This window comes from Artemia franciscana, chromosome 7 (genome assembly GCF_032884065.1).
Source record: "Artemia franciscana chromosome 7, ASM3288406v1, whole genome shotgun sequence".
NCBI classification, from domain to species: Eukaryota; Metazoa; Arthropoda; class Branchiopoda; order Anostraca; family Artemiidae; genus Artemia; species Artemia franciscana.
The window spans coordinates 29,332,212-29,359,991 of record NC_088869.1 but is presented as its reverse complement, the minus strand read 5'-3'; the positions used below and the strand labels follow the sequence as shown (position 1 = coordinate 29,359,991).

At 35.8% G+C, this 27,780-nt stretch overlaps 3 protein-coding genes across 5 annotated transcripts in view; 1 reads left to right on the top strand and 2 right to left on the bottom strand.

The window, feature by feature from the left end:
* LOC136029132 (uncharacterized) overlaps window positions 1-3,741 on the top strand; it is an 87,088-nt gene extending 83,347 nt beyond the window's left edge. For both annotated transcript variants that reach the window (XM_065707215.1, XM_065707216.1), the window contains 3 exons: window positions 474-657; window positions 1,645-1,763; window positions 3,545-3,741. In XM_065707215.1, the coding sequence (XP_065563287.1) occupies window positions 474-657; window positions 1,645-1,763; window positions 3,545-3,700 (459 nt within the window). In that variant the 3' untranslated portion in view covers window positions 3,701-3,741. The remainder of the gene's footprint in view (window positions 1-473; window positions 658-1,644; window positions 1,764-3,544) is intronic.
* LOC136029129 (uncharacterized) overlaps window positions 1-27,780 on the bottom strand; it is a 337,007-nt gene that overhangs the window by 286,123 nt on the left and 23,104 nt on the right. Inside the window, exon 1 of one of the 2 annotated variants that reach the window (XM_065707211.1) lies at window positions 21,144-21,214. The exons of the other annotated variant lie outside the window; for it this stretch is intronic. The gene's annotated coding sequence lies outside the window, so the exon portion shown is untranslated. Of the gene's footprint in view, window positions 1-21,143; window positions 21,215-27,780 lie in introns of those variants that run through there. 2 annotated transcript variants of the gene reach the window in all.
* Window positions 1,769-26,710, bottom strand: LOC136029131 (uncharacterized). The gene is made up of 3 exons (XM_065707214.1): window positions 26,663-26,710; window positions 21,140-23,965; window positions 1,769-1,991 (listed from the first exon to the last, which is right to left on the bottom strand). Exon 2 carries the CDS (start codon window positions 23,957-23,959, stop codon window positions 22,796-22,798), a length of 1,164 nt encoding a protein of 387 aa, XP_065563286.1. The 5' UTR covers window positions 23,960-23,965; window positions 26,663-26,710; the 3' UTR covers window positions 1,769-1,991; window positions 21,140-22,795.

The window sequence follows — 27,780 nt, the reverse complement described above, 5'->3', positions numbered from 1 at the left end:
TACAAATTTAACAGTAAATTCTTGAAACTACATTATCTAAATGTATGTTATGATTTAATATAAAGATGTTAAAACTTGTTATTCTCAATTCTGATTTTTTAAATTGATATTAAAATAAAAAATTAATGGTTGTTATATAATATGAAATTTATCGCGATTTAACATTGATATCCAGTAAAATTATTGTATCCAACCTTTCTTTTCAAATATATATATATATATATATATATATATATATATATATATATATATATATATATATATATATATATATATATATTTGAAAAGAAAGGTTGGATACAATAATTTTAGGAGTTAATTATTATAATAATTAACTCCTATATTATAGAGTTAATTATAGGAGTTAAAAGGTTGGATTAATTATTATATATATATATATAAATATATACATATATATATATATATATATATATATATATATGAATAAACTTATTTGTAATTTTTATTTTTAGGTTGGAGCTGTGAAAATTTATCTCCAAAAAAAAAATAAAGAGGTGTTAGAGGGGCATTTGAAAATGAGCAAAATTTATGCCCAGATAAACCACGACAGCGAAAGCTGGAGGATGTTCCTCCAGAAAGAGGACGCTGTTCGTTCTGCACACAATGTGTACAGCTCAATTAATGACAGCGAAGAATGTAAGTACAAAGATCATTTGCTTATCCTAATTACAAGCACACTCTTCTTCTTTACATTTGTATCTAAATTATTCTTATTTGCAATAGTTGTCTCTAAATAAGTGAGTGTGTTTACTACTGAAATAAAGTTAACATTTAAATAAATTCCCCATTTATTTGATGACATTTTGGGAAAAAAATGTTTATTTCTTATTGTTATTAGAATTGTTATAAGGTATCATTACGACCAAATTTCTTTTATAATGCACACTCACTTGTTTATAGAACAACATATGACTTTAAAAATGTATTACCACAAATCTTGGGGGTAATAATTTGTGCTAGTTTCGTTATGTCTCTAATAGTTCTCTTGATCCCGGAAACGACTCTTTCTATAGTCATCGATTTTCTTTTTATATGACCTCTTCTAATAATATTAAATGTATTCATGGTAATAAAATAGAAGTATATATAATAGTAATATAAAATTTTAAACATAAAATAAAATACACGTTGATTTACAAATAATGGTCAGGAAATAAATATATTGTTTGCATTTTTTTACAATCTAAAAGTGTAATAAATCGAAAGTTTTGGAACAATTTACAAAAACAAATAATTAAAAAAAAAATATTTTAATTGAAGTCTAATAATTTAATAATATGTAAACTTTAGCAATGAACGAGTTCTAAAACAAATTATGTCCCTAAAAGACTCATAATAGTACTCTCTTCTATTTGATTTAAAAATGACGTAAAATCACTCAGTATTCAGCTGAGGTTGCCAATATTCCCCTCAGTTTAGAGATGGGCTGGACGCTAATGATACAGGACAGAATAGTTAAATTTTATTTGCTTTTAGACCTCCCTAAACTGATTTTCAGTGTAATTAAAATTATAATTCCTATTTAAATTTTTAGATTACTTGTGTTACCTATTTGTATTTTCTTAATATTTAAAAAAAGATTATTCATTTAGTACATAAATAACAACTTAATTCATTTTGCAGCATTGAAATTGAATGAAGAGGAGTGGCTCAGGAGAGGTTTTGCTGAATATCGGAGCAAAGTTTTAAAGAAATTAAACATCAGGTCGATGATTCAGCAGAGGGAGCACAAGGCAGAATGGGTGAGTGCATTCATGATTAATTTTATTTGATAAATTTAAATTCAATTCTCAATGGACATTTCTATAGTAATGATTAAAAAGTGTTTAATTGATGTTTTAAAAGAAAATTAATTCAAATAAGCTTGATCCTGTGTTGGAGGTTTGTCTTTGAAATCAGACGTAAAACGGCATCTCGAGCTCGACCTCGTTAATGGCATCAAGTTGCAAAGCCAACGCAGTCAGCCAGTACTGAAAATCAACATGACTTAAAAACATTCAGAGGAGGAATAATTGCCAATTATTAACATATTTTCAATGAAGAAGTCACTTGAGACTTATAAATACATAGCGAAAAATATTTAATGCCAGTTATTGGAAAATCCAGCGAAAGGAATGAAACGGACATAATATAGATGTGTGGATAAATTATCTAACGGAAAATAATTGTTCTAATTTGATTTATCCAATACTTCAAAATTTCTAAACTGCAATAGGTATGTCAATAGCTATTTATTGTTTCTCCTTAGGAGCACTGAATAAAACAATTAATTCCAAAGTTAAAGAATTATTTATTCGTAAAAGTGAATGAAATTTGTTAATTTTGATTGAATTATATTATAAGTAAATTAAGAAATTACATACGCTGTATTCATATTATAATATTTTATACTTAAATTTTCTAGTTTAAAAAAATTTACTAAATTTATCAAAAGCAATGTCTAGGTGTATTGCTGCTTTAATAATTTTTGTCTGTGATTATTGTGCTATTCAAATCTAATAGTGGTACATATTTCACCTTACATATGTATGTTATTTATGTTTGTTTAATTATTTAATTTAGATTTGTTGTATGTAATTAAAATATGCTAGAAAATAATAATTAAAAAAATGAGATAAACCTTTATTAACATTGCCATTCAATTTATTACTTTTGTACTTTCCTGTAGTAAAAGTTTTTTTAGTTCCCCAATATTTTATTTCATTTGGCAATTATATAGAGGAAGATTTTTGTAAACAATGAATTGACCGAAATTAAGTATTAAAAAGTTAATTATTTACTGATGAAATTTTAAAAAATTGTTCATACAGTTTGTTTTGAGAATGAACAGTTAATTGTTATTCCCCCACTAACAATGCTGACATTATGGAATTTTTTGCGGCTTGTTAATTTGTGTGAATTTAGTGAAACTCGTTAGTACTGAACATATAGCTGAATGAATGAATCCCGTAATGGAAATGAGTTTTTCAAATTTTGACATGTATATATATGATTTTCTGTAATTGCGTGATCAACGTTATTTTCTGTAATTGCGTGTTCATGATATAGTAAAAAATGATATGACAAACAAATAGAGATATACTGTGGAAGTGCTAGAATTGATTGTTGATTACTGTTACAGAATATTTCATAAAAAAGCAGGGAAATGTATTTTGTATGTAATCTATTTTTAAATCGTATTGGATAATCATAAATTAAATTCAATATAAAGTACAAGTTTTGGAAAAATGTGTTCAACAAATCTCAAAATTAAATGTTATAAAAATCTTTGGATACGCAATCTTGAAGAGCAGGTAAATTACCTAAATACAAAGGTTCCCCCTGGGTTGGTTGGTCTTATTGTTCCAAAATAATAATTACTAGGGTTTTATAGTTAATTAATGCTGTTATATATTAGACATATGTCAAGACACTGAGTGTAAATTCAATATTGCTCGTTCAACTTACGAGACTATCTATAAATGTATATTGAGATTTGTATCGACTTTCAGCTAGTGAGACTCAATATATGTTCCTTTTCTAGATGATTGACCTGCTGAAACATCCTGAGCTACTCCAGCAAAACAACGAAGAGGAAAATTTGAAAATAAAGGAGAAATTGTTTTTGTCTGCGAATAGATACAATAATCTAGAGAAGGCAAAAAGATTTTTGAGAAAACATTTTGACATTATTTTATAAATGAAAAAAAAAAGTTGTATATATATATTTTTTGACCAGACTTATAGGTAAAAGATTATTACTTAATTTTTGAGCGTTCCATTACGATAGAATATTACTCATTCTTTCTAGGTAGACGTTAAGTATGAATAAATTGGAGATCGTAACAAAATAATACATTATTGTCCGACAAATTATTACATTTAAAGGCAGACAAACTATTCACGAAGTGTATAAAAGAAGTTGGAACAAGGAACAATTAAATAGTTGTAATATTTAATAACTCTGACACGGCTACCGAGGAGCGCAGAAACTTTCGTCTAGAATTTCCAATAAGAATCGGGTAACATAAAATAGATGATAATATTATCAGAAAATAAAGATTGGTAGTGTTCATTTAAAAATAGTTTGCGATTTGAGCTTGAGAAAAATGATAATTGACTGAATAATTAAAACTTAACAATTATTCGAGACGTATATACATATGTATATATATATATATATATATATATATATATATATATATAATAATAATAATAATAATTTATTACAAACCCGCTTATAAAAAAGAAGCATGAAGAAGCGGAGCAAAACAAAAGAAAAGAGAAATTAAAGACGAAAACAAATCAACCGAACATAATAATCACTAAATACAAACAAATCACACTTCAACTATCAAGCAAAAAAGTCGCTGGGAAATCAAATAATAGTGCCCTGTGTTTCACGAGAGCTTGCTTTTCAAAATTCGGCATGAACTCAACAGGATCAGGTATATGATACTTATCTAGCAGACCAGTGTTACGGAGGTAAAGTGGCAGACCAAGCAGAAACTTTAAATATTTGCAAAAGCCTGAACGGATTCGCAACATATCCGAATTCGATAGCCAATGCCAAACGGGTGAGATGTAGTGAGCAAAGGGAAGAGCGACGGCACGATACAACCTAGCAAGAATATGCTTATTAAATTTAAACTTCAGAGCTGCAAGTTTAGCATACCCAGACCGAAAACCCGACAGAACCTGGTCAACAAAAAGAGCACGCGAGCTTCTGAGGTCGCTTCCATATGTGATACCTAGGTACTTCAACTTGCGGCTTGGAAGTACTACTTGCCCTGCAACGGTAACACGGGTAGCCTCGCGACGGGCAACTTCAGACGGCGCACGCGGGGGTTCAAATACAAGAAATTCTGTTTTAGCAGGGTTAATAACCAGACCAATATTAGTATAACCTCGACTTAGGAGATCGATATTAGCTTGAAGGTTACAAAGCGATGTGCTCACCAGTAATATGTCGTCGGCGTAGCACAGTAGGCTCACATCCATACATTCAGTGTTAAAACCACCGTTAATCTTTTTTGTTACCGACGAGGTTAGTGAATTGAAGAGTACAGGGCTTAAAACCGACCCTTGACGCAGTCCCCGGTGAAGCTTAATCGGTTTCGACAGGAATTCACTACTCAACTTAACACGGATAAGGCTACTCGAATACCAGTGCCATAGGACGGCCGCTACATGTGGGTTCACACCTTGGTGCAGCAGGTTCAAAATTAACTTTGAATGAATTACCGAATCGAACGCCGCGGACACATCTACTGCACAAATTAAAAGAGTCCGTGATTGATTCTGAGCTTTCGATACTATACGCGTAAGGAGGCGATGTGCAAATGCACAACCGAGGTGGCGACGGAACCCGAATTGTCGATTGTCAATTTTACACTTGCGTAACAGCTCAGGTAACAGAAGTCTCTCTAACACTTTGCTTAATGTACTAGAAACTGTTATAGGCCTATAGCTAGAGCAAAGGTTACGATTTTTTCCCTTCTTCAAGACGTTAGACACAATACCTAGGGCAAACGACTTAGGGACTGCACCAGAATCAAGGCACATTTGATATAGCAGCGTCAAGTGCTCAATGAGCAGAGGTGAGCTACAGCGGAGGTGTTCAGTCACAATTCCGTCGTGCCCGGGAGCCTTGCCCTTTCTCAGCTGCTTAATAACCTGGAGCACTTCGCCTATTGAGACGGTAAAATAGTTCCGTTGGCTCAAGAGGGACGCAAAAGCTCGTGAGAGCTCGCTATCACTTTCGGTTGTTAGTTGGGCATGTTTGATCCCAAAAACTTCACTATAGTGTTTTACCCACTGCTCCTCAGGTATGTTACTAGCAGGGTTTGTCACTGGTTTAGACTGTCTAAAAGACTTCCACATAGATACAGGATTATTTGCTGCTTCTTGGGAAGCAAGTTCGGCTTCGGCAGCTTTAAGATCACTTACAGACTTATTATAAGTTTTTTTCGTGTTGCGGAACTGCTCAAACACTACACCTGACCTAGGCCTCTCGCAATCGCGCCATAATCTCAGCCAAAACTTAGCACGAGCTTTGGCTTGCCTTACTTTAGGAGAGCGACTCCAGCCAGGCTTGCTGATTCCAGGTTTAAAACGGCGAGTGGGTACAGAAGCCTGCTCAGCCGTTTTCATTGCATGTATAATCTCAGTACAATAAATGTCTAGTGCTACCAAATCACTCGAGCCATGCATCAAGAGCTGAAAGGGAACTTTTATCTTTCCGAGAATCTCATCACATGTCTGTTTATACTGGTCGGCGTTTATTTTATTCCACTCAGTCTTGGTAGCATAAATTTGGGGCTTATTCGGCCTACACGGGAAGAAGTTAGCCTTAAAGCACAAGCCAAGGTGATCACTTACTGTGTGCTCAGAGTCCACGGTGACTGGAGCACCTAGAGAGAAGTTACATAGCACATGGTCAATGTTTGTCGTTGAACCGGAATTATGGATGTACGTATATGCGTCAGTCTTTTCACAGAGATCATACCCAGCTGGGATTACTGAGAAGAAGATTTCGGAGAGCTTATTTGATGGGTTCGTTAAGTCGCACTGAAAGTCACCGCAGACTAGCACTCTTCGATTGCCCAGCCTAATAAGTAAGCGCGAGAGGCGGCCACAAGCTTCCGAGAACCGTTTTTCGGAAGAGAGGGTGTTTAGGTTTGTTGGTAGATAAACCGTGATCAGAACAAAACCCCCGGGGCCAGGAAAATCTACAGCGAGGAAGAACTCACACGATTCCAGCTTTTGACATTCAAGCGAACTGTCCGTTATGATAGCAGTGCCCCCACTAGGTCGACCGCGGACTGAGGACCTTTTTGCTTCATGCATGAACACAGTTTTTTGATTCAACTGTTCGAAAAGACCAAAATTTTCGGAGGTGAGTAAATGTTCTTGTAAGCACACAACATTAAATTGACGGCATAGTTCTTTAACGTAGTCTAGTTTGACTGAATTGTGCCCATAGATATTTCGGCAAATGATGGAGAGAGAAGTCATTTCGTTGTAGTAGGCTTTTTCATAGCATTTCTAACTAGTGGGCATCTCATGCTGTATGAGGGGTGGGTGTTGTGGCCTTCTGGGCATAGAGCACATTTAACTGTGGTGGACGTGCATGGGGACGTCCGTGATGCGACGTGGGCACCGGCGCACTTAGAGCACTTCGGAGCGTTACTGCAGGCACTAGAGAGGTGCTCGAAAGATTGACAGTTAAAACATCTCTTGGGGAGCTCTTTATAGGCCTCAACCCGGAAGTGGGTGTAGTCTACAAATATTCCGCGTTTAATTGTCTGATCTCGCGCGAACGAGTCTTTAAATACAAGTTTCACTGTGCCAGAGGTGCCGAACCGGTGGACTTCCGTAACTTCGGAGTTCGCAGCAATAATTTCTTCCTCTGTGGTTGCCGGAGGAACGAATCTTGCCACCGCTAAAAACTTTGGTTTCCGGTAAGAAACCTTGACATCACGGACCTTTTCTTTCAACATGTCTGCGAGGATTTGAGCTGAATCCGCCGTATCGAGAAAGGCAACTAACCCACCTTTTCGTTGAGTGATCCGGCGAATATGTCCTTTTCCACCGTTCTTTTCGATAAATTCCTTCTGTTTGGCACATGATTCAAGGCTTTCCGCCGGCACATTCGCTATCACTACAGGATTCTCAAGTCTTTCTGGTTTCGGTAGCGGGGGCCAGACAGTAGGGCCTGACGGAAGGTAGATCTTACACTGATCGATTAGTCCCTCTATTTTCTCTGTGCACTCGTTAACTCTAATTGAAAGAGAAGTCAGCACATCTTGCGGTATTCTAGGCACTTCGCCAATTTTCCAGATAGTAAATCTATAGGTGAAATTGGCTGAGTTTTCTGCATTCTTAATAGCATCGTATAAATCACCCATGAAAACATCACTCTGCAAACCAGCTCGGCGGTCCTTCATTACATATTCATCTCCAAGTTGCCGCAAAATATCGTTCAGTTTGCAATGCGCAGCGTACAGAATGTCTTTTCCGTAAAATTTACTTCCCGTAGCAACCACCGCGTCACGGGAAATATCGGCATATCGCAAACTTGTCTGAGCGAAATTCAGGACAGGCGCGTATATATATTCGTAAATAGTCTCTTGTGTCATACCAACGAACTTCACTGCTCGAGAGCTGAAAGTAGTCCAGAATCTTGAACGTTTTATTTTCTTTCGCACACAATACACCTTCACGCGTCGAGCGCTGAATGAACGCCTACTGAAATCACCCAGGAACAAGGGAAGCGTAAGTACCCCCTCACCTTTTCCCCGCAATTTTCGGGTAACTGAATACCAGCGGGTACAGTACGGCGCTTGCGGGGGGTTCCTTCCCCTCTTCTGCTTGCTCCCAGTAGAAATCAGCACCTTAATGATATGGGAAAAATTGTCTTTATAGATGGCGCCCCGATCAACTTAAGAAAAAAGATGGCGCTGGTGAGGATGTCCGAAAAGAAAGACCTATTCTAGGGATTGGAGAATATCACTCAATTTAACTTAACTGTAAAATTGTCTATTAAAGGGTACAAATCAATATGAAAACAACCTCAAAGTAGTGCAATAACTTTATCCCATTAACAGCAAACAAGCAAACTCAGGCACATACACTCTGGAAATAATACAGATGGCGATCTATATGCATATATATATATATATATATATATATATATATATATATATATATATATATATATATATATATATATATACATATACATATACTAAGGCAACACCACTCGTGTAAATTTACCTCTGGGAAGTTCTCCTCCCCAAAAAACCCTCTCAATGTGAAATCTCCCTGCATAAAACTTAAAGTTTTTATTATGTACATGAGGGTCCCCTCGTAAAAACCTCTGTCTTATTGCTGAAGTTTGTCTTTTCTCCCAACTCTTTAGCAACAACTACTGAAGCATAAAGGTTGTTTAAATGTAATTTAATTTAAAGTACTATTATTGAATCTAAATTTTAAAACATTTTTATAGTACAGAAAGCGTTGAAAGTAGTTTCAACTATATTCAGGACGTTTGAAATTAAAAAAATGAAGTCTAAAACAATAATATGAACTATTCACAGTAACGCATTGGTTGTTCCATAAGATACATTTCAATGAAATTGTTTTATTTTTTTTAAGCTAAAAAAAATAAAACAGAAGAAGCATCATTTATATTTTAAAGTACGCTGAAGAGAATGGCAATAATGCACCATTTAAAAATATGACTTGCAAATTGTGTTTCAGCCCTCTTGGGCCCCGGATATCTCAACATGTGACCTCAGTTGGCCATTATTAAGTCAATTACAGTTATCCTGTGGTAGCGAAATCTAAGTTGCACCCTGGAAATAGAGGTCTGTTTATAAAAGAACTAGAAATTAGTTTGATTCAGCGAACTTTGCTAGAATGGAGTTAAACACTTTCGGTTATGAATTCGTAGCAGTCCAGAAAAATGTAAAGGAGTAAATACGGTTTAAATCAATACATAATTATATTCAATGCTTTACAATGTCCCCAGTGAAAAAATTATAAATTCCTTTAGAATTATTGACTTAGGCCTGTTATAAAGACATTTGAAAAGACTAAATCACTAGAAACGTGTCAGACAACAAAGTTTCGTTGGTTGGGATGACAGTTCCATATGAGTTTGAAAATTTTCAACGTTAATTTTAATGTCCAATTCGTTGGGAGTAACTACTGAAGCATAAGGTTCCTTTAAAGTTAATTTTATTAAATTAATTTAAAGTACAGGAAAAAGTTTAAAGTGCCATTATCAAAGTTAAAATTAAAAGAAACATTCTTATAGTACAGAAAGCGTTGAAAATAGTTTCAACTATATGCACAAAGTTGAAAAGTTAAAAAAAGTAGCGTAAAACAATAATATTAACTATTCTACAGTAACGCATTGGTTGTTTCCTTAGATACATTTTAATTAATAGGTTTTATTTTTTCAGCTAAAAAAAAACAAAACAAACAATATGTATAATTAAGCGTGCACAGATGAGAATGGCAATAAGGCTATATTTAAAATTATGATTTCCAAATTATGTTTGAGTAATCTCGGGCCCCGGATATCTCAACAGTTGACCTCAGTTGGTCATTATTAAGTGAATTGCAGTCATCCTGTGTTAGCCAAATCGAAGTTGCACCCTAGAAGTAGAGGTCAGTTTATAAACAACTAAGAAATCAGTTCAATTCAGCGAACTTTGCCAGAATGGAGTTAAACACTTTCGTTGATGAATTCGTAACATCCCCAAATAATGTAAAGGAGTAAATGTTGTTTTCACAACATTTTGTTGTGAACATTTTTCACAACTATTCAATGCTTTACAACTTCCCCATTTAAAAAATCATAATTTTATTTAAAATTATTGACTTAGGCCTCTTAAAAAAACAATTGAAAAGACTAACACATTAGAAACGTGTTAGAGAACCAAGTTTCACAGGTTGACGCGGCCGTTCACTCTGAATATGAAAATTCTCAATTTTAATGTGAATGCCCATATTTTCTCCATTATGTTCGATATTTGTGTAGCGAATTCAAAATTTATCTATTATCTAAAAAAGCTTAATTCCACGTGAAAACACTGGAGAACATACGCGCACCTGCTTGTGACTGATGAATAATATGTTCAACTCCATTCTGTTGCCCCTCCCCGCCAACGAGGAGGCGCCGCTGATGGTGATCCTAATTTCATTACAATTTCCAAATTAAAATTCGAAATGGAATGAATTAAGATGCACCAGGGGAGAAAAATGTATGGATTTGTTATCAAGGCTAACCCGGGTCAAATTCATAATGTGGTGCCCAAGGCACAGGGCTACCACACCAAGTTTTTCAGGTGTGCTGGCGTGCCTTTGGTTCACCATCAGCTAAGATTTTAGCTTCAAGTGTATGTAACCAGCCAGCAGTCTTATTCGTGGTGCCCAGGTACAAGGCTTCCACGTCAGGTTTTCCTGGTATGCTGGTGTACCTTTGGTTCACTAACAGCTATGATTCCAGCTTCTAGTGTATCTAACCAACCAGCATTCTCATTTTAAACCAATGTAAAGTTCATTCATGTACAAATGTCACTTCAGTCTTTAGTTTATACTACCACATTGTCTTAAAAATCAATATAAATTCCCTACTGATTTAAAAAATAATAATTTTCTGTGAAGTATCTAGAGAGAGACTAGAAGCAGGTGAATACTTCTGAGATGTTAGTATTTAGTGCAAAAGCTAGAATTCACTTAAGTGTACTTTAATTCCAAACTTGAAAAAAAAACAAGTTAAAATCACTTTAAAATATGATCCCTTATGTTATATTTCATTTATGTATAATTTAGATTAAAACATAGACAACAACAAAATTAGCTACATCTTTGAAGAACAGCAAAAGTCATACCTGAGCAGTCCATTTGCTTTCCCATCAATTTCACATTTGAATCATCGCAGAGACACCATGTGCCTTCCAACGTTCGCCTGTAAACGTAATAGTGACCAGAGTTGAAATTAATACCTGTATGAACAACGATGGCAATAGCTCTATATCGCTCCAAAGATACGACAATATCATTGTAGCTAACGTCTGATATGACCTCACTCATTGTGCTTTCCAACAAAATGTGATCTGGCTCAAAACCAATTATTCTCCTCGTAATTTTATGTGCCATTGCACTCCTGTCCAAGTAAATCGCAAGAAACTGCGGCATTTCAGTAAAAACTGTGTGTGATGTTAGTTGATGTTCATTTGGGCAAAATTTTCCAACAGGATATGGACTTAACACTTCACTAAGTTGAATGTCCGATGTCTCAACAACCTCTTCATGAGCGGGTGCATCGGGATTCAGAACTACTGGAACTGGAAAATAGCACACTTTTCCATTTGTCATATTATCAACTATTTGGCTCCAGTTACAGCGGTGACAAGCCAAAAATTTATGATTCTTGAACTGAAATAGTCTACTAAGAGGACTGAGGGCAGTTGTTGTGTTTGTTTCCGAGTTTTCTTCATCCATACTTCTAAACAAAGCTTCCCAAAACTCGCAGAGTGACTGCTGTTCGTTCTCAGCAAATCCATACACAGTCGGCAGCAATGATCTTAGCTGGACTGTTGACTCTATCTTGTCAAGGGACGACACTGCTAGCCGTAAAATTTCAGCTGCAACGTTGCCTTGTGAATTCTGCAGCATATCAAAAAGTATTCTGTGTAAGCTGAAAACGCACTGAACTGCAGAGTTTGCATAGCATGAAATACCATCTCTGTTTTGGAAACCTTTTCTTCCTGCACCAATACCCCTTTGGTAGAGCTGCTTTTGGTTGGATCGTTTCTTGTTTCCTTCAATACCTAGGATAACGCTATCACCTTTCGTTGGCCGTAGCGTTTGATCTTACTTCATTTGTTATAGACATTGTTTTTCGGCTTTTCGTCTTATTTGGAAACGAATCTTCTATTGCTGGCTTTCTTTTTTCCCCTTTTCCAATGATTGCATGTTCGACATTTTTCTTCCTTTTCGGATAAACATCTCCTATGCTACCTATATCCACGACCTCCTCATTCAAATTAGTTGTGGGTGTTTGGATGATTCTCAATAATGGATGGTCAGGTCTAAAACTACTCCTAAGACGATTATACTCTGAAATTGCTTCCATGTCAGCAATAATTTTACTTGGATCAAGTTCCACAAGATGCAGACCTGCGCTAGTGGTAACTCTGGACAATGCAACATAAATCATCCCCGGTCCAAAGCAACGACTTCCTGCATCGACGATAGCACATTCCAGGCTGAGGCCTTGAGACTTGTGAATAGTAATTGCAAATGCTAGTTGCAATGGAAACTGTTTTCTAGTAGAATAGACCTCTTTGAGCGCTTCAAATCGAACTGTAGCACGGCCTATGCTTGTCAACTGATCTTGACCATCAAATTGTACCAAAACACTAACTATTTCACCAGATGGTATGCTTTTAAACTCTTTGACGTAGCCCATGGATCCGTTTACTAAGCCTTTATCCACTGCAATGTTTCTTTGAAGCATTACTCGTGCACCAATTGATAGTACCAATGTTGTTAATGCACCAGCTGTTCGTTTGCAGTCATCTGCAAAGCTTGAAACACTTTTTGCTGCTTCTTCTTCAATTCTTTTATTTCTCACCACCGAAGAAAGACAACAATGGCAGTCAGTGTAACATGTTTCGAGCTCGTTTCCTTTAGCAGTGTGTTGTTTATTAGCCTGCAGTCGTCGTTTGTGGGCATCAAAATAACCGGCACTTTCCCTTTCTTACACAAATGACAATATAATTTGGTAATTTCTTCTGAGGTGGCCCGCGACATGCATCCAAATTTCCGTGTAGAAAGACACTGGAGATACTGTTCTTCACAATTTCCAAGCCTTATGTTTGCAAGTGCATCCGCATATGGCTTGTCATTTTTTTGCCTCATGTTGATTGTCAGCTCATCATACTCAAATTCATGCCATAGATTAAAGGATCCCATGGATCCAAGTCTATTTCGGATTTCTAGACGAGTAAGAGGAATAAACGGTGGATTTGCCGACACAGGCCTCAATTGAAGAAAATCTCCAAAGAGAACAAAGTTGGCATTTCTCATTGGGAAATTAGTAGATTTAATTTCCGTCAAGCGCAAATGAATATACATCAGCATAAGAGACGAGACTATACTTATTTCATCTATAATAAAAAGACGAGTTCATCCAAGGGTTTTTCTTAATGTCAGCAATTGTTCGGTGGATAACGATGAATACTTAGCAGTTGTCTGCTGGTCAACTGGCAGGCTTAAGCATCGATGAATGGTAACACCCTTTATACTATGAGCAGCAAGTCCAGTCGGGGCCATAACAACAACTGGACATTCCTCCCTCCCGAACTCCTGACAAATGAACCTTCTAAGTACACTAATTACTCGTGACTTCCCAGTTCCCGCAAAGCCAGACACTATCAGTCTGATAGGCTTATCATTGCTGCCATTTTTTAGGTTGCCTATAATTCTGTCTACAATTCTTTTCTGATCTAAATTAAGGGAATTGAAGTCATTTGACAACTCTTCACTTGTGATTGACTCTAGTAGCTGCCTATTCGCATTGACTAAATCTTCCATAGCATCAGGTGCTCTATCAATAATCTCCTTGTATAGCATTATTTGGATCATCAATCTCATGTTGTCCATCAATTAAATCGTTCATTTCAGTAACCTTAATTTCCGTGGCTCGCTGGCGTACTCTTGTCTCAAATGCGGCATCGCATTTGGTTTTATTTACCAGTTTCTCATGATAGGCTACCATGGCTGGATATTTTTCACTTTCAATGCAATATGTTTCAAAGTTGTTGAAGTCATTAACAAGAATATCGCGTTCATTTCTCCATGGCTTGAACAATTTCAACAGCATACCGTAGTACTGTTCTTTCTTCTCGTCGGATTCCAAAGGATTGGCCTTTTTGTGCTGTATGATGTATGGTTTCTGAGTGCGCCGTCTTAAAAAAACGAACCTGTTTGCAGTAACATTTTTTCATCATTGCCCCGTCGTTCGCGTTCATGCCAAGACAGCAGCTCATATAGACTCATGTGTTCCATATGCTCTGGCCTATTTGGATAAACATCAGCTACCCAGTGGGCAACATACAGATCCGAACTTTGGGGATCCTTACTAGCAATTACTTCCAATTCCTTGAATGGTTTAAGTGTCCTTTTTAGTTCTGTCACCTTCGATAAATCCACAAACTGAATTGTCTTGAGAAACTATACAATTTTGTGCCAAGAAGCCTATCTGCCGCCTCTACTGCTCCAACTTGACGCGTTTTAACTGAGTTTAATAGAAAAGACATTGCTCGTGGGCCCAGACCTTTGTACGCATTATTCACTTCTTCCCACATCTCATCAATTTCTGACTTCTCACCTTTCGTCATGTAGTCTGTTATATAGTATGGCAACTTGGAGCCGATATGGCCAATATACTGAACATCTACATTTGACAAATTGGCCAATAACAATGAGGGATTGTATTCATTGATGTACCTCTCCTTATCTGTACGAGCAATGTCATAGATCCTTTTTCTTGGTTTTTGGCGGTTTGTCCCAAGAGCCAAACAATCAATCACATCATGGACTTCAGTTTGTGTTTTAGAAGGGCGAGAAAAGCCGAATCTTCAATAACTAATCCATTTGCCTGAATTTCTTTTGAATTTCCGTTGGCAGTATTTGTTGCAGTGGTGCATCTGGTGATCGACAACGAGTTTGTGCAGGGTTGGACTCAATAGTTTATCAGGAAATTGGCATGTGATGATGCTATCAATGTACCTTGTAACTTCATCCAGTGATGATTTTCCAATGACTGGTGCATCTTCTACCCAGAGAATGCAATGCACATGTGGAGCACCTCTCGTTTGGTATTCAATTCGCCAAAAGTAATCCTTGATTTTACCAAAGACAGGATTCAACTTTACATAAATAAGGTTGTTGAATATGGCCCTCCATTTTTTCTGAAAATGTATAGCCACAGACACAGGGTCCATTCCTGTTAATTCAGCTGGTGTCATTTTATCGACACCAACCACATGACCGTTGATGTCATGTAAATGTTTTATGAATTCTGGAGAATACCATTCTGCACAAGAGGCTGTAACAAAATAACGTTGGTGGCCCTTCTTGCTCTATCATAGACTTGACTTTTCCCGCCAAAGCATGAAAATATTGTCGAGATCCTCTCACTTTTGACTGGACTGAAAAAATGGACGTCTCCATTTCACCGTCTCTGTGTCGAACTCGATCCAGAAAATCTTTCGCACTTTGATTAGGCCTGACAGTCCTAATCATATGTGCAACACTGTTACAAAAGTAAGACAGCTCTTGATGTTGAAAGTTGTGAAATAGATAGTTTTATCTAAACGGAACTGCGGGTGTCTACTAAGAAGAAGCCCTTTGTGGTAGTCTGCATTTCGCATCGAAAACGGACGGGCCATGTTCTGCATATGGTTTATGCCATCAGGGAAGAGATTTGGAGATGCTTTGATGTCCAATTCCTCTTGAAAGAGATCCTCCCCTAAACCATGTAATCTTTTCAATTGAAATTGGTCATTTTCAATGTTTTTATTGTTCTTGAAGTCATCTATAAAGTCATTCGGTACTGACGAGTCTAGTGGTTGTATAGAGAAATGCTCTAATAAGTGTGATTTGGCATCATTTGTAAGTTTTTCTAATATTGCTCCCTCTGGTATTTCATAAGTTTGTTCTTGTCCCTTTTCTTTTTCTAATAAACGACTCTCAAGAATCTCTTGCAACTCCTCTAGTGTGTGCGCTTTGATGTTCCTGAACACCATATTGTTTTCTTTCAACCAAATTAGTGCTTTGTGTATTTTCCTTAAATCAATAAGTGCTGTCCAAACATTCTTATTATAGGTTGGTTGACCATTGACAAGTATCACAAAGCTGTCAATGTTGAGCAACTTGTCTGGTTGTACATCTGCATTTGCTTGAACATCTACGGGTAGATATACATTTCTTCCTTTAAGAGCCTCTGTCAATTCGTTAACAGGGCTCTTTGATCCCATGACTTGTCCAAGTCTAACAACAGTTAGACATGGCATGACAAATCTTATCATTGCCAGTTAAAATTTATTCAAATTCTTGATGCAATCTGGAGTTGCTTGGACGTTTAGGTTATTTCCAACAGAACGTACATTTTCTTTATTTGAGAGCATTTTTCCTGCACAATATTCACACAGCTTGAATGTTTGCAATAAGTACTCTATCCAGTCAATTGACATTTGGAGATCATCTCTCTCTTCTCTAGGTACATACTTATAAGTCTCTTCTTGAAGAATTTGGGTCATATAATCAAAGCCCTTTTGCTTTGAAAAAGAGCCAAGAACTTTTACCTCATTTGGCAGTTTTAACTGTTCGCAACAATCACAAGGAACTGATGGGTATTCGTCTCTTATTTCAGCTACTTTCATAATATTTTTCCCAAAGATGTTCATAATTTCCGATTCTTCTGTAGATACCCGAGGACGCATAGGCTCCAGAAACATTGTAAAGTTTTTCATCCCCAGTTTTGAAATTGCAGCTTCTACTATGGATCTTAATTGTGCAATACTACCTTTGCTCCTAATTGTTTTCATATCTCTAATGAGTCTGCATCTTTCTATTGCCTTGTACAAGATTCTAACAAAGTTTGCTAGAACAGGAAAATGTGGCACTAATGCTCGTAGAGCACAAAGAAAGCTGTAACATCCATTGCATGGGTGACAATAATTTGAATGTCCCATTTTGTCAGGGTGAATTGACTGGTTTGTGCAATAATTGAATTTATCCAAATACAATTCAACAAGGGAATCCATTAACGAATCTTCTTTGTTCATTTCGGAAATTGTGCAAAAGAGGATATGACACATTTCAATGTCAATTGGCCCAAATTTGCAGAGATCTTGGTGACATTTCCATTTAAATGGGTGATTTTTGTCTGTCAAACGACTTTTGACAGCAGAATTTTTTTCGGTGGTCCTACTCTCATCAGTATTTTTATTCAGATCCTTTACAATATATCTTTGGCAGATATCAATGAGAATTTTACTTTGTATGTTAGTATTCCATTCTTCATCATATATATATATATATATATATATATATATATATATATATATGTATTAGGAAAGCTTTGCCCAGTTTCATTATCTTGCTCGTTTTGTGTTGTCATCACACACAAGCATCTATTACCAACTTCTACAGCTTGATTATTACCATAATCAAAAAATACTGCTCTTCCTTCCTCGTCAATTGGAATTGCAGTGTAAAGGTCACCAGTGTAACCACATCTCAAACAATGGTTGACATCAAAGATTTTATACACTGATTCGAGGTGATAAGCTTCATTATACACGAAATGTTCCCTGACATTTCCCATTGCAAGGGTGAATTCTGCAACATCAGGGACATAATCTGATTTTGGTAGATGCTCCAAAAATTTTGAGCACTGCTTGTGAATGCTTGCATGTAGTTTTGCTAGTGAATTTGATGATATGTTAATCCATCTTTCCTGTCTGAGTACATAAATTCTGTATCACCTAATTGTATGATTCCTACCCCTGTGAAGTTTCTGAAACTCCTAATAGTGCAGTTTGAATGTCTGAATTAGTCAGTCAAAATATCAATACAATAGCTATTTTTTATTGTTGTAAAATTCAAAGTTCCAATTTTCATATTCTTTAAATCAGTGAAATTGTTTTGGCCTCAGGAAAAGCAATGGTCCTGGATATAAGTGCATGACCATGCTTTAGTGCATGAACTGTATGCAGATGATTCCAAACTCTTTGGTCCAGCACCCACAACAGAAAAGTGCTCTTCTTTGCAAGAAGATATTAACCCCTGTCTGTGGGCAACAACCTGGCTGCTCAAGTTCAACCCATGCAAATGCAAAGTCCTGCATCTTGGTCCAAACAACCCCAACCATAGCTATCACATGACTGGCTTTGCAGGTGCCAATATGCCCAATCAGAGTGATGAGGAAGAGCATGTTGTTGGGGTGATCATTGATGATAAGCTTAAATTTCATTGTCATTGTCAGAGCCAAGCAGCTTAGGCAAACAATGTCCTCAGTTTGATCAAGTGGTGAAAGACAAAGTCACCAGCCAAGAGATATCAGGAAGCTTTACACAGCCCTTGTCCATTGCCATCTTGAGTTTGTTATGTCAGTGGCCAACCTGCACATTAAGTGTGATGTGGAGCTACTTAAAAATTTCCAGCATAGAGCAATCAAGCTCCCTTTGACCAAACAACAAATCCCCTACAAACAATGACAACAAAAAGCTAGACCTGCTTACCCTAACATACCATAGAAAGAGAGGAGATATCATCCTTGCATTTAAGATGATGACCAGTGACACCATTAAGCCTATTAATTCTTGATCACTGTGAATGTACCAGAACACAAGGAAATCCCAAAAAACTGCATCAGAAATGTAGCAGAAAGCATAAAAAGTTCAACTTCTTCACCAATCACACTGTTCCACAGTGGAATTCACTCAGCAAATCTAACATGTCAGCCAGATCAGTTGACAGCTTCAAGATTGGTGTTGACTGTGATTAGAGTGGCAAGTCATTGAAGACACCCTCAAACAGGCATAGCTGGCAATACATCTAATGATACCCAACATTGAAACCAAAGTGTCTTGTATATAAGTAAACAGTGATGATCTACTCATGAACTATGACATGAATTTCAAATCAATGCTACCTGGCAACATCTACAGGTTCTTCAACCTTAGTCCCTATAATGTACAATTTAAGGTAATATGTCACTCATAACTTGTTTTTCTGGTTTTTGTTTTAAATCACATTTGATTGAATTTACAGGTCACACAGGTTAAACAACTGAAACAGATTCAGGAATAGATTTATATATAAATTGGATATATATATATATATATATATATATATATATATATATATATATATATATATATATATATATATATATATATATATATATATATATATATATTTTATATATATATATATGTTATTTATGTATAAATACAGAAATATATATATTGGGCTATATATTTGCACATCAGGGGAGGGGGGCAGGGTAAAGTATAGAGGGGTTGCATAAAAAATTTGTAAACTAGCATATAATTATTCTGCATATTATGAAGTAAGAATTGTTTTTGGTACTTCCTTGTTAGCAAGTCCATACTGAAAAATTGAAGTTGGGCAAATCATAATGAAATATACAAAATGATGATGAAAATATAAGAGTTTAGTATCAAAATTATGGGAACTACAAGAAAGAACAATGAAAAGATAAGAAATATATAATATGGGCTATATATTTGCATATCAGGGGGAGTAGGGGTAAGTATAGCAAGGCTGCATTAAATGTGCTAACTACAATTATTCTGCATATTATGAAGTAAGAATTGTTTTCTGAACATGTCTTGTAAGACTAAAGAAAAAATAATTACTTTTCTTGATTTAGCTACAAATGGCAAATTTTTGTCACTAGACATTTTTTGGTAAGATTCTAGTTTAGTGACTTCTTGATATCTAAGAAAGGGGTTAGGTTAGGAAAATGAAACTTTTGGGGATGGGTCTACAGGCTAAAGTATATCCTGGGAAGGTATTTTAAAGTACCCACATCTACTCCTTCTCCCTCTAGAGGGTCCTGAAATTTACCTACATGACAGGTCCACTATATCTATTGAAATTTTGACAAAACAACATTTTACCTTAATTTTCAATTACCAGTTGCTTTTTCTCTGACTTTAGTTCTGAAAATGCAATTCCTGTTATTTGAGTAGAATTATGAGACATAACAATGTTTTTTTTCAAAATTTAGGAAATGTATTTGCATATCTTTAAAACCTTATAGGTCTAAATTGGGGTTGAGCAAAGCTGTGGAGCTGAAAACAATTTTGTTGTACTTCATTCAAGCAGAAGATTTATTTTGCAAGGCTTCACCTTTATAACACACATATTTTGAAAGGTCATTAGAGGTCAGGACCCTCTAGAACAAGAGGGAGTGGAGGTAAGTACTTCAAAATACCTTCCCGGGACATACTTTAGCCTGTTGACCCATCCCAGAAAGTTCCATTTTCTTAACCTAACCCTATTCTGAGATAACAAGAAGTCACTAAACTAGAATTTTACCAAAATGTGATTTCACCCAGATGCAAAACAGCAAAGAAAAAAATTTTGAAACAACCATAGAAAAGAGCATCAGATGATTTAGGCCTATTAACTTTCAACTTAGCTGAATCATGTTGAAAACAGCAAATTCATTACTTTAAACCAATCTGCCTTTCATACCCTATAGATTATTTTAACTATTTTTAGGCAATAGCCTACATTCTCCCATGGGGCAGAGCCTGTTTCAGTCATTAGCCTGCATTGTTACTATTAGGCTAATGAAATTGAGCATTGATACCATATACATAAATATTGTTTTGATTAAAAAGAAATAGAAATGAAAAAGAACAAAGTTTTCCTTCATAAAGAGCAAATTTATAGCTTAAAACAAACAGAATTTGACTTATGTAAGATTTAAAACCTCAAATCCAGCAAAGTTTATGAAAAAAAAGATACCAAAACAAAACAAAAAAACAATAGAACTAAACTAAAGCAGTCTAACTTGCCACAAATGAGGATAGCGATAATTTTCAAGTGTTTGAGAAATTTGGAAGTTTCGGTTAAACGTTAGTAACAGGATTGCCACCTACAAGGCGTTTTCATTGACAAAATTTACCGCCAGAAAAGTAGAGGACTTTCTAGTAGCTTAAACAGAATTTCTAGTTTACTGATGTTCCTCCACTCACTCTCTATTATCTTCTTGTCCCAGTCTGGACTGCTGTAAAAGTGGAATGACGGTAGTAGCGTAGGTAGTTCCATGTATGCAGCCTTACATGGCTCAAGCATGACCAGGTGCTTAAATATAGTTGCTAAAAAATCGAATCTGCATTTGATTAATAAACTCCTAGTAGAACTCCCTTGCTTTTCTGAGAACATTTTGGACATTAGCGTCCTCGTATGTGAGGTTCCTTTCTTCGACCTGTAGCTGCCTCAAAGCCAATATAGATATCCTTAATTGGCAAGTATCCAATTTCAGTGCTTACATCCAAACACATTATATCAGATCCTTTGATATGATTGGATAACATGAAAGAAGAAGCGAAAATACGAAGCAACCCTTCTGTTTCCATTTTGAGTTTGAATATAAGAGGCTCTTCGCTCTTGAAGCTTATTATATTTTATTGTGATTTTTGGAAAATACCGAAGATAGATAATATTTGAGGGCTTATCAGTAGTCTCGCATTGTGACATATCTTCGATTTTACGGGAATTTCTTTTTTGTCTACGGCTAATTATATTATTGACAAAAGGAATGGTGTATCCATTACCCAAAAAATATATCTGATAAAATTTATTTTTGCGTTTATATATGAATCGGAGCAAATGTTTAGGACACGAGCAATGAGAGAGGTTACAACTGCTCTTTTAACTTGTGGGGGGTGATTTGAATTAAAATGAAGATATTTATTGTTATGTTTTGGCTTTCGATAGATAGCAAAATCCAGTTTATCAGTATCACGAATAATTAGCAGACCTAAAAACGGTAGTTTATTTTTGATTTTCAATTTCAACTTCTAAAACTTAATTAATTCATTTAATTAACTTTCACTGTCTTCAAAAACATTTTTCTATTGCTTTTACTTTGTGTTTGTTTGTTATGGAAAGGCAGTGTGGTCTTCGTCGCTATTTTTTATTTTAAACATTATATACAAGGATTATCCTTATTTTTTTGTAACATCTCATCTCATTTGTAGGAATTTACTTATAATTATAATATTTGAATTATTTTTTACCGCCAAATCCAGTGGGACGCCAGAATTTGGACGATTTCAGATTTCAAATGTAGTTGATGTAACTGCAGTTTTTGTCAATCGACCTTGTGTCTTCGGCCTGACCCTTTTTATATTGTGTGTGTTGTACAGAAGTTGAAATAAAAATCTTGAATTTTGAACAGTGTACCCTGCTTGCCAGTGTTGCCGCACCATTTGCCAGCTTAAGCCCGCTTATGCGGTAACCTTTTAGTCAGCCGGGATTTCAGAGCAGCACTTCCACTTTGTATTCTGAAAATCAGTGACGACTCCAAAAAGTTCAGGAGACTATCATGAGGGTTTTTTAAAGTCAGGAAAAAAATCAGAAGATTTTAAACAATGCATAGGGTATCACGAAGTTTTTTCACCTTAATAGTATAGTTATTTGCCCCAAGCCTGTTTATTCTGTCCTATGTATCAGTTGGGGCTGGGACATTTCTCCACTGGCCATTGTCCTCATCACCTTGATCCGCATCTCCAACATTAATATACCTTGCAGTGATCACTGTCACTCCATCCCCTCCATCACTGTCAACTCTCAGGAAATTATGCAAGGAAACACATGACATCACTATCAGGTTCACTTTTTCAAGTGAAGTGTGAATTGGTGTAAAAAAGATCCGCCACTTCGCGGCAAGGATGCCAAAGCAGTTTTCAATTATTCTTCGGGCTCGCGATAATCTGTAATTAAATACCCGTTTTTGATGGTCCAAATATTGTCCAGGGTAAGGCCTCATGATGTAGCTTTTTAAGGGAAAAGCTTCATCCCCCACAATAAAGTTAGGAAACAGTGTTGTTGATCCTGGCAGAAAGGCATCAGGTGGTAGGCGAAAAGCACCACTGTCAAGGTCTCTGGCAAACTGAGTATCAGAGAAAACTCCCCCATCACTTCTACTACCAGGTGCACCAGTGTCTACAAAAGTAAATTTGTAATCAGCATCACAAACTGCCATTAGGACAATGCTGAAGAAATTCTTGTAATTGTAGTAAGTGCTCCCAGATTTATAAGGAGCAACCTCTTGAATATGTTTGCCATCAATTGCACCACAGCAGTTTGGTAAGTTCCAGCGGGAGTAAAAGTAGTTAGCAACTTCCTTCATGTTCTCAGTTGACAAGTTTGGTAAATAATCATCTTTCAGTGCATCAATAATGGCAGTCATAGTTTCTGTGGTAATCCCAACAGTTGTGCTGTGCCCATGGCGGTGCTCATACATCAAAGACTTTTGGGTTTTCCCATCTGCTAAGTAACGAATTGTAACACACAATCGTTCAGCAGGAGATATGGGTATTCTCATATTTGTTGTACTCTTCTCCAACTTATTGAACACCTTACCAAGAAGGCAATTCCAACTTTCTGGAGTCATTCTGACATAATTGGCAAACATAATCACATCATTTGAGATGATTAGCTCTTTCATGAGGTTAAGATATGGCCCCTGACCTATCCTCCTTGAAACATCAAAAATTGGTCTAACCCATACACTTCTTTTTCTTTCTCTGGTTTTCTTTCTCTTCTTCAAAAGAAGCAGCTGCAGCAACTGCAGGTTTAAAAGTAGCAACAGCTCCTCTTCCATCTTGACCTGGAAATGAAAAAAAGATAAGCTAGGTTTGGCTTAATATGTAAAGCCCAAGATTTTCCAGAAATATGATCAGCTAGCTTCTATGGTTTTATTTGAAAAAAGCAAAAGGACAATAAACCAGATTAACTTAAAAATCTAGTTTAAACAACAATCTCAACAAAAATAGACTATATAATATAGGCATTGGGCTAATCATTCTGTTTTAAATAATGTCAGCCATATATTTAATGTATAAGGAGGTTGCATAAAAGAGTATTCCCAAATTTAGATAACCCAGTGTTATGGCTTAAAGTTCTGCTCAATTAACAGGAATTGCCTTTTCAGAAACTGGCAGAAAAGAGTATTCCTAAATTTAGAAAACCTAGTGTTATGGCTTAAAATTCTACTCAAGGAATTGCAACAGAATTCTACTACAGGAATTGCCTTTTCAGAACTAAGGCCAGAGAAAAAGAAACTGAAAACCAAAAATCAAGATAAAATTAGGTAATTAATAATAAAATTAAGGTAATGATAATTATGATAATGACAAAATTTGTAACATTTAAACATATTGTATTGCTTGAATATGTGAATTTCTGACAAGGAAGAGGTTGGGGCTTTGGGCCAGTTTCTAATTGTATAGACAAATACACCCAGCAGTTATTTCAGAACTGGGTAGCCTAATTCATTAGTGTGGCTAGAAGCTTAATTGTAAGATTGCATATTGTAGTTTTCGTTTGTCTTTCTTAGTCATTCCATTCAAGATGCGCTGGGTATTTTTCATTGTGATAGATTGTCTTAATGCTCTGCTGAAAAATGAAAAATATTTCAATTTCACAGTATTGGAAAATCTCAGTAGACTAATCAATTAAAAGTCCTAAACTAGCCAGGGAAGTGAGACACTTCCAATTATTAGTATACAGCTCCATGATTTTCCCCTGGGTATGTAGGCTAAGTGGAAGGTCACTGGAAGCTTTGTTCATTTCAATCTTAAGTTTGACCTACATTTGTGACACTTCATTAAATGGTTGTAAAGGAATACTTTTATTTATTTGTTTGTCTTCTACATCATGTTTTTCTTAATCTTTATATTGATATACATTTCTTACAAATTAATTAGTTTTACCATAGTTGTATTTGCAAGTTTTGACCTACTTTGTAACCCCTGGTCTCAAAATTGCATATAAATTTATCGAAGCTAGGAAACATAGAACTCCTGTCTGTTTAAAGAAAATGGATGGACATAAGTAGGTTTTATTACACTAAAGCCTCAGAGCCATGACAATTAAAACAAAACAGTGAAGATTAACTTTAGCCATCTATGATGACCCACATTCTTGTCTATACATGTCTATACAATTCATTGAAAAGGAAGGACCTTACTGGCATTTCTTCATTTGTACATATGGGTTTAAAAGAAAGTTTATATGGCAAGCCAGTAGGCCAGTAAAGGACCTGGTGGTCCTTTAGCCATGAAGTTCAATAGGAAGCTTGGGGCCAGCCATACCATGCTTTTGCATGCCCTTCCTGTTTACTGTCCCCTGATTTCTCTAAGTTACCTTTTAAAGTAGGGCCAATTCTGTCTGAGGTTACAGAGTCACATAACTGTCCTAGACCAAATAAACTGATAATGCCAGGAATTAAACCTGTGCCTCTTGGACAAAAGATTCCCAATCTAGAGTGCCAGCCACTTAGCATGGAATGCAAATGTGACCATAGAACAAAAATTATTTTAAAAAAGAAAATATTGAACAAAAACAACTCAAGTCATTGTTGCTACCATGTTCACTACTGTCCCATAAATAATATACATTTTATTTAAACAAATTAATTTAAAAACAAGTATCAACAAAACTCCATCAGGGATTGTATTTACTTAACATACAACCAGCATAATGACTGCTTAATTTTGTGATATTATATTATTTAAATAATAAAAAAAAGAAAAATTATATATTATATTTTTTTCAACCTGCTCTTTGAGCAAAACCATTTGTGACAGCAATATGCCCATGTTTGGCTTAAAATCTCTCTAAAATACTTTAAACAAAAGGAATTTAAAAAACAATTATGATGATCAGCAAATGTTATGGCTTTAATTTCTACACAATCAATAGGAATTGGCTTTTCAGAACTAAAGACAGAGAAAAAGAAACTGATAACCAAAAACTAAGGTAAAATGTTGTTTTGTCAAAATTTCAATAGACATAGACCTATCATGTAGGCAACTTTGGGGACCATCTAGAAGGAGTGGAGGTAGGTACTTCAAAATACCTTCCTGGGACACACTTTTGCCTGATGACACATCCCTACAAAGGACAATAAACCAGATAACTATTTAAGTGAATCCTCCCAATTTCTGTGATCTGACATTGCTGGGACTCAGATGATAAGCCTGTTTTGTTAGCAGCAAATTAGAGGTTACAATAATGGCTTGACATCACCTTGAAAAGACTAGGAGCTGACTAAGAGGAATGGTAGGAAGTCTCTCTTGAGTATCTTTAAGTGTAGTAGACATCAGTGGTTTGGAATTTAGTTTCAACGTTTTGCCCTAAATATCCAGTGTGCTATAAGACTGAATTCTTGCTAGGATTTTTGGCACCACTGTCAACTTCACAAGAAAATAGGAAAAACCAGGGAATCTGGATATTCTCAATCCTGAAGGAAAACAGAATAAGTAACATAATAAGCCCTTATGCCTCATTAAACTATACTTACACCCTGAACTCCTTACTTCTTCAAATGCTTCTGAAATTTGAATAGTTTGCTGCTCAAAACTCACGTTAAGTACAAGGCTCGTGTGAGCGGTGAAAACTTTACGGAAACAAACTTTGTGAACCACTTTATGAACTTTACGAACGTCGTCTGAGCCCAACTTAAGCTTCCTTATGTATCAGTGTCTCCTTTTTGTCCGGTCTTAATTATTTATAGTGGAGAAAAATATTATAGGGTTTATTTTGTTTCAATTTCATATAGAAATTAAACTGTATATTAAAAATGATGGATATCAAGGTGGATGAAAATAAAATTCAAACTATAATTAGCGTTGCCAACACTTTAAAACAAAAGATACCATAGATCGCCCAAAAATGTACTAATTACCAAAATATTATATCCTGTCATAATCACAAACACAGATCGTCGCCGAAGCACACTGCTATCCATAAGATTCAGTCATTTTCTTTCACTTTCTTTTTGTATTCTATCTGTTTTGTTTTCCTTTTAAAAAAGGGGATATGCTCCCGACACTAAACGACAGAACTGTTCGGAGCCTTATAATATTATATGCTAACATTATAATATTATAAGCTACCCTTTGCCCGTGATTGGTCATGTCAGAGGCAGGTTGCTTGGATTTCCTTCAAATCTAAACAGGTATCTGTAGCTAGAGACAGTCCAAGAAATTTTTAGATTGCTAATCTTCATGGGCCGAGCGCAAGTATGCTTCAATGTTTCGTACTACTGGAATCACAGCATGTAACACCTGCTGCCTGGTAGTAGTGATGGTGTCAATTCACGAAAATTTAGAGGGGACAAAATATATTTTTGAAAATCTAGGGGGGGGGATAATTGTCATTTTCTTATCAATGAAGACTGTTCGACTGTACAGACTGCGAGTGAAAGTTAAACATCAGCTAATCATTAACAAGGATTCCCAAAACTTTTTATCATAATTACATGCGAGTGGCTGTCTTGAACCATCCCTGGATCGCTGGTTATATTGATTTATGGATGATATAGTACGTAAATTAAGTACTAAATATTTTCTTTTTTATATTCTTATAGTCATTATACCATATTATTGCATATAGCCTTCGCTCTAAGCATTCTCTGCT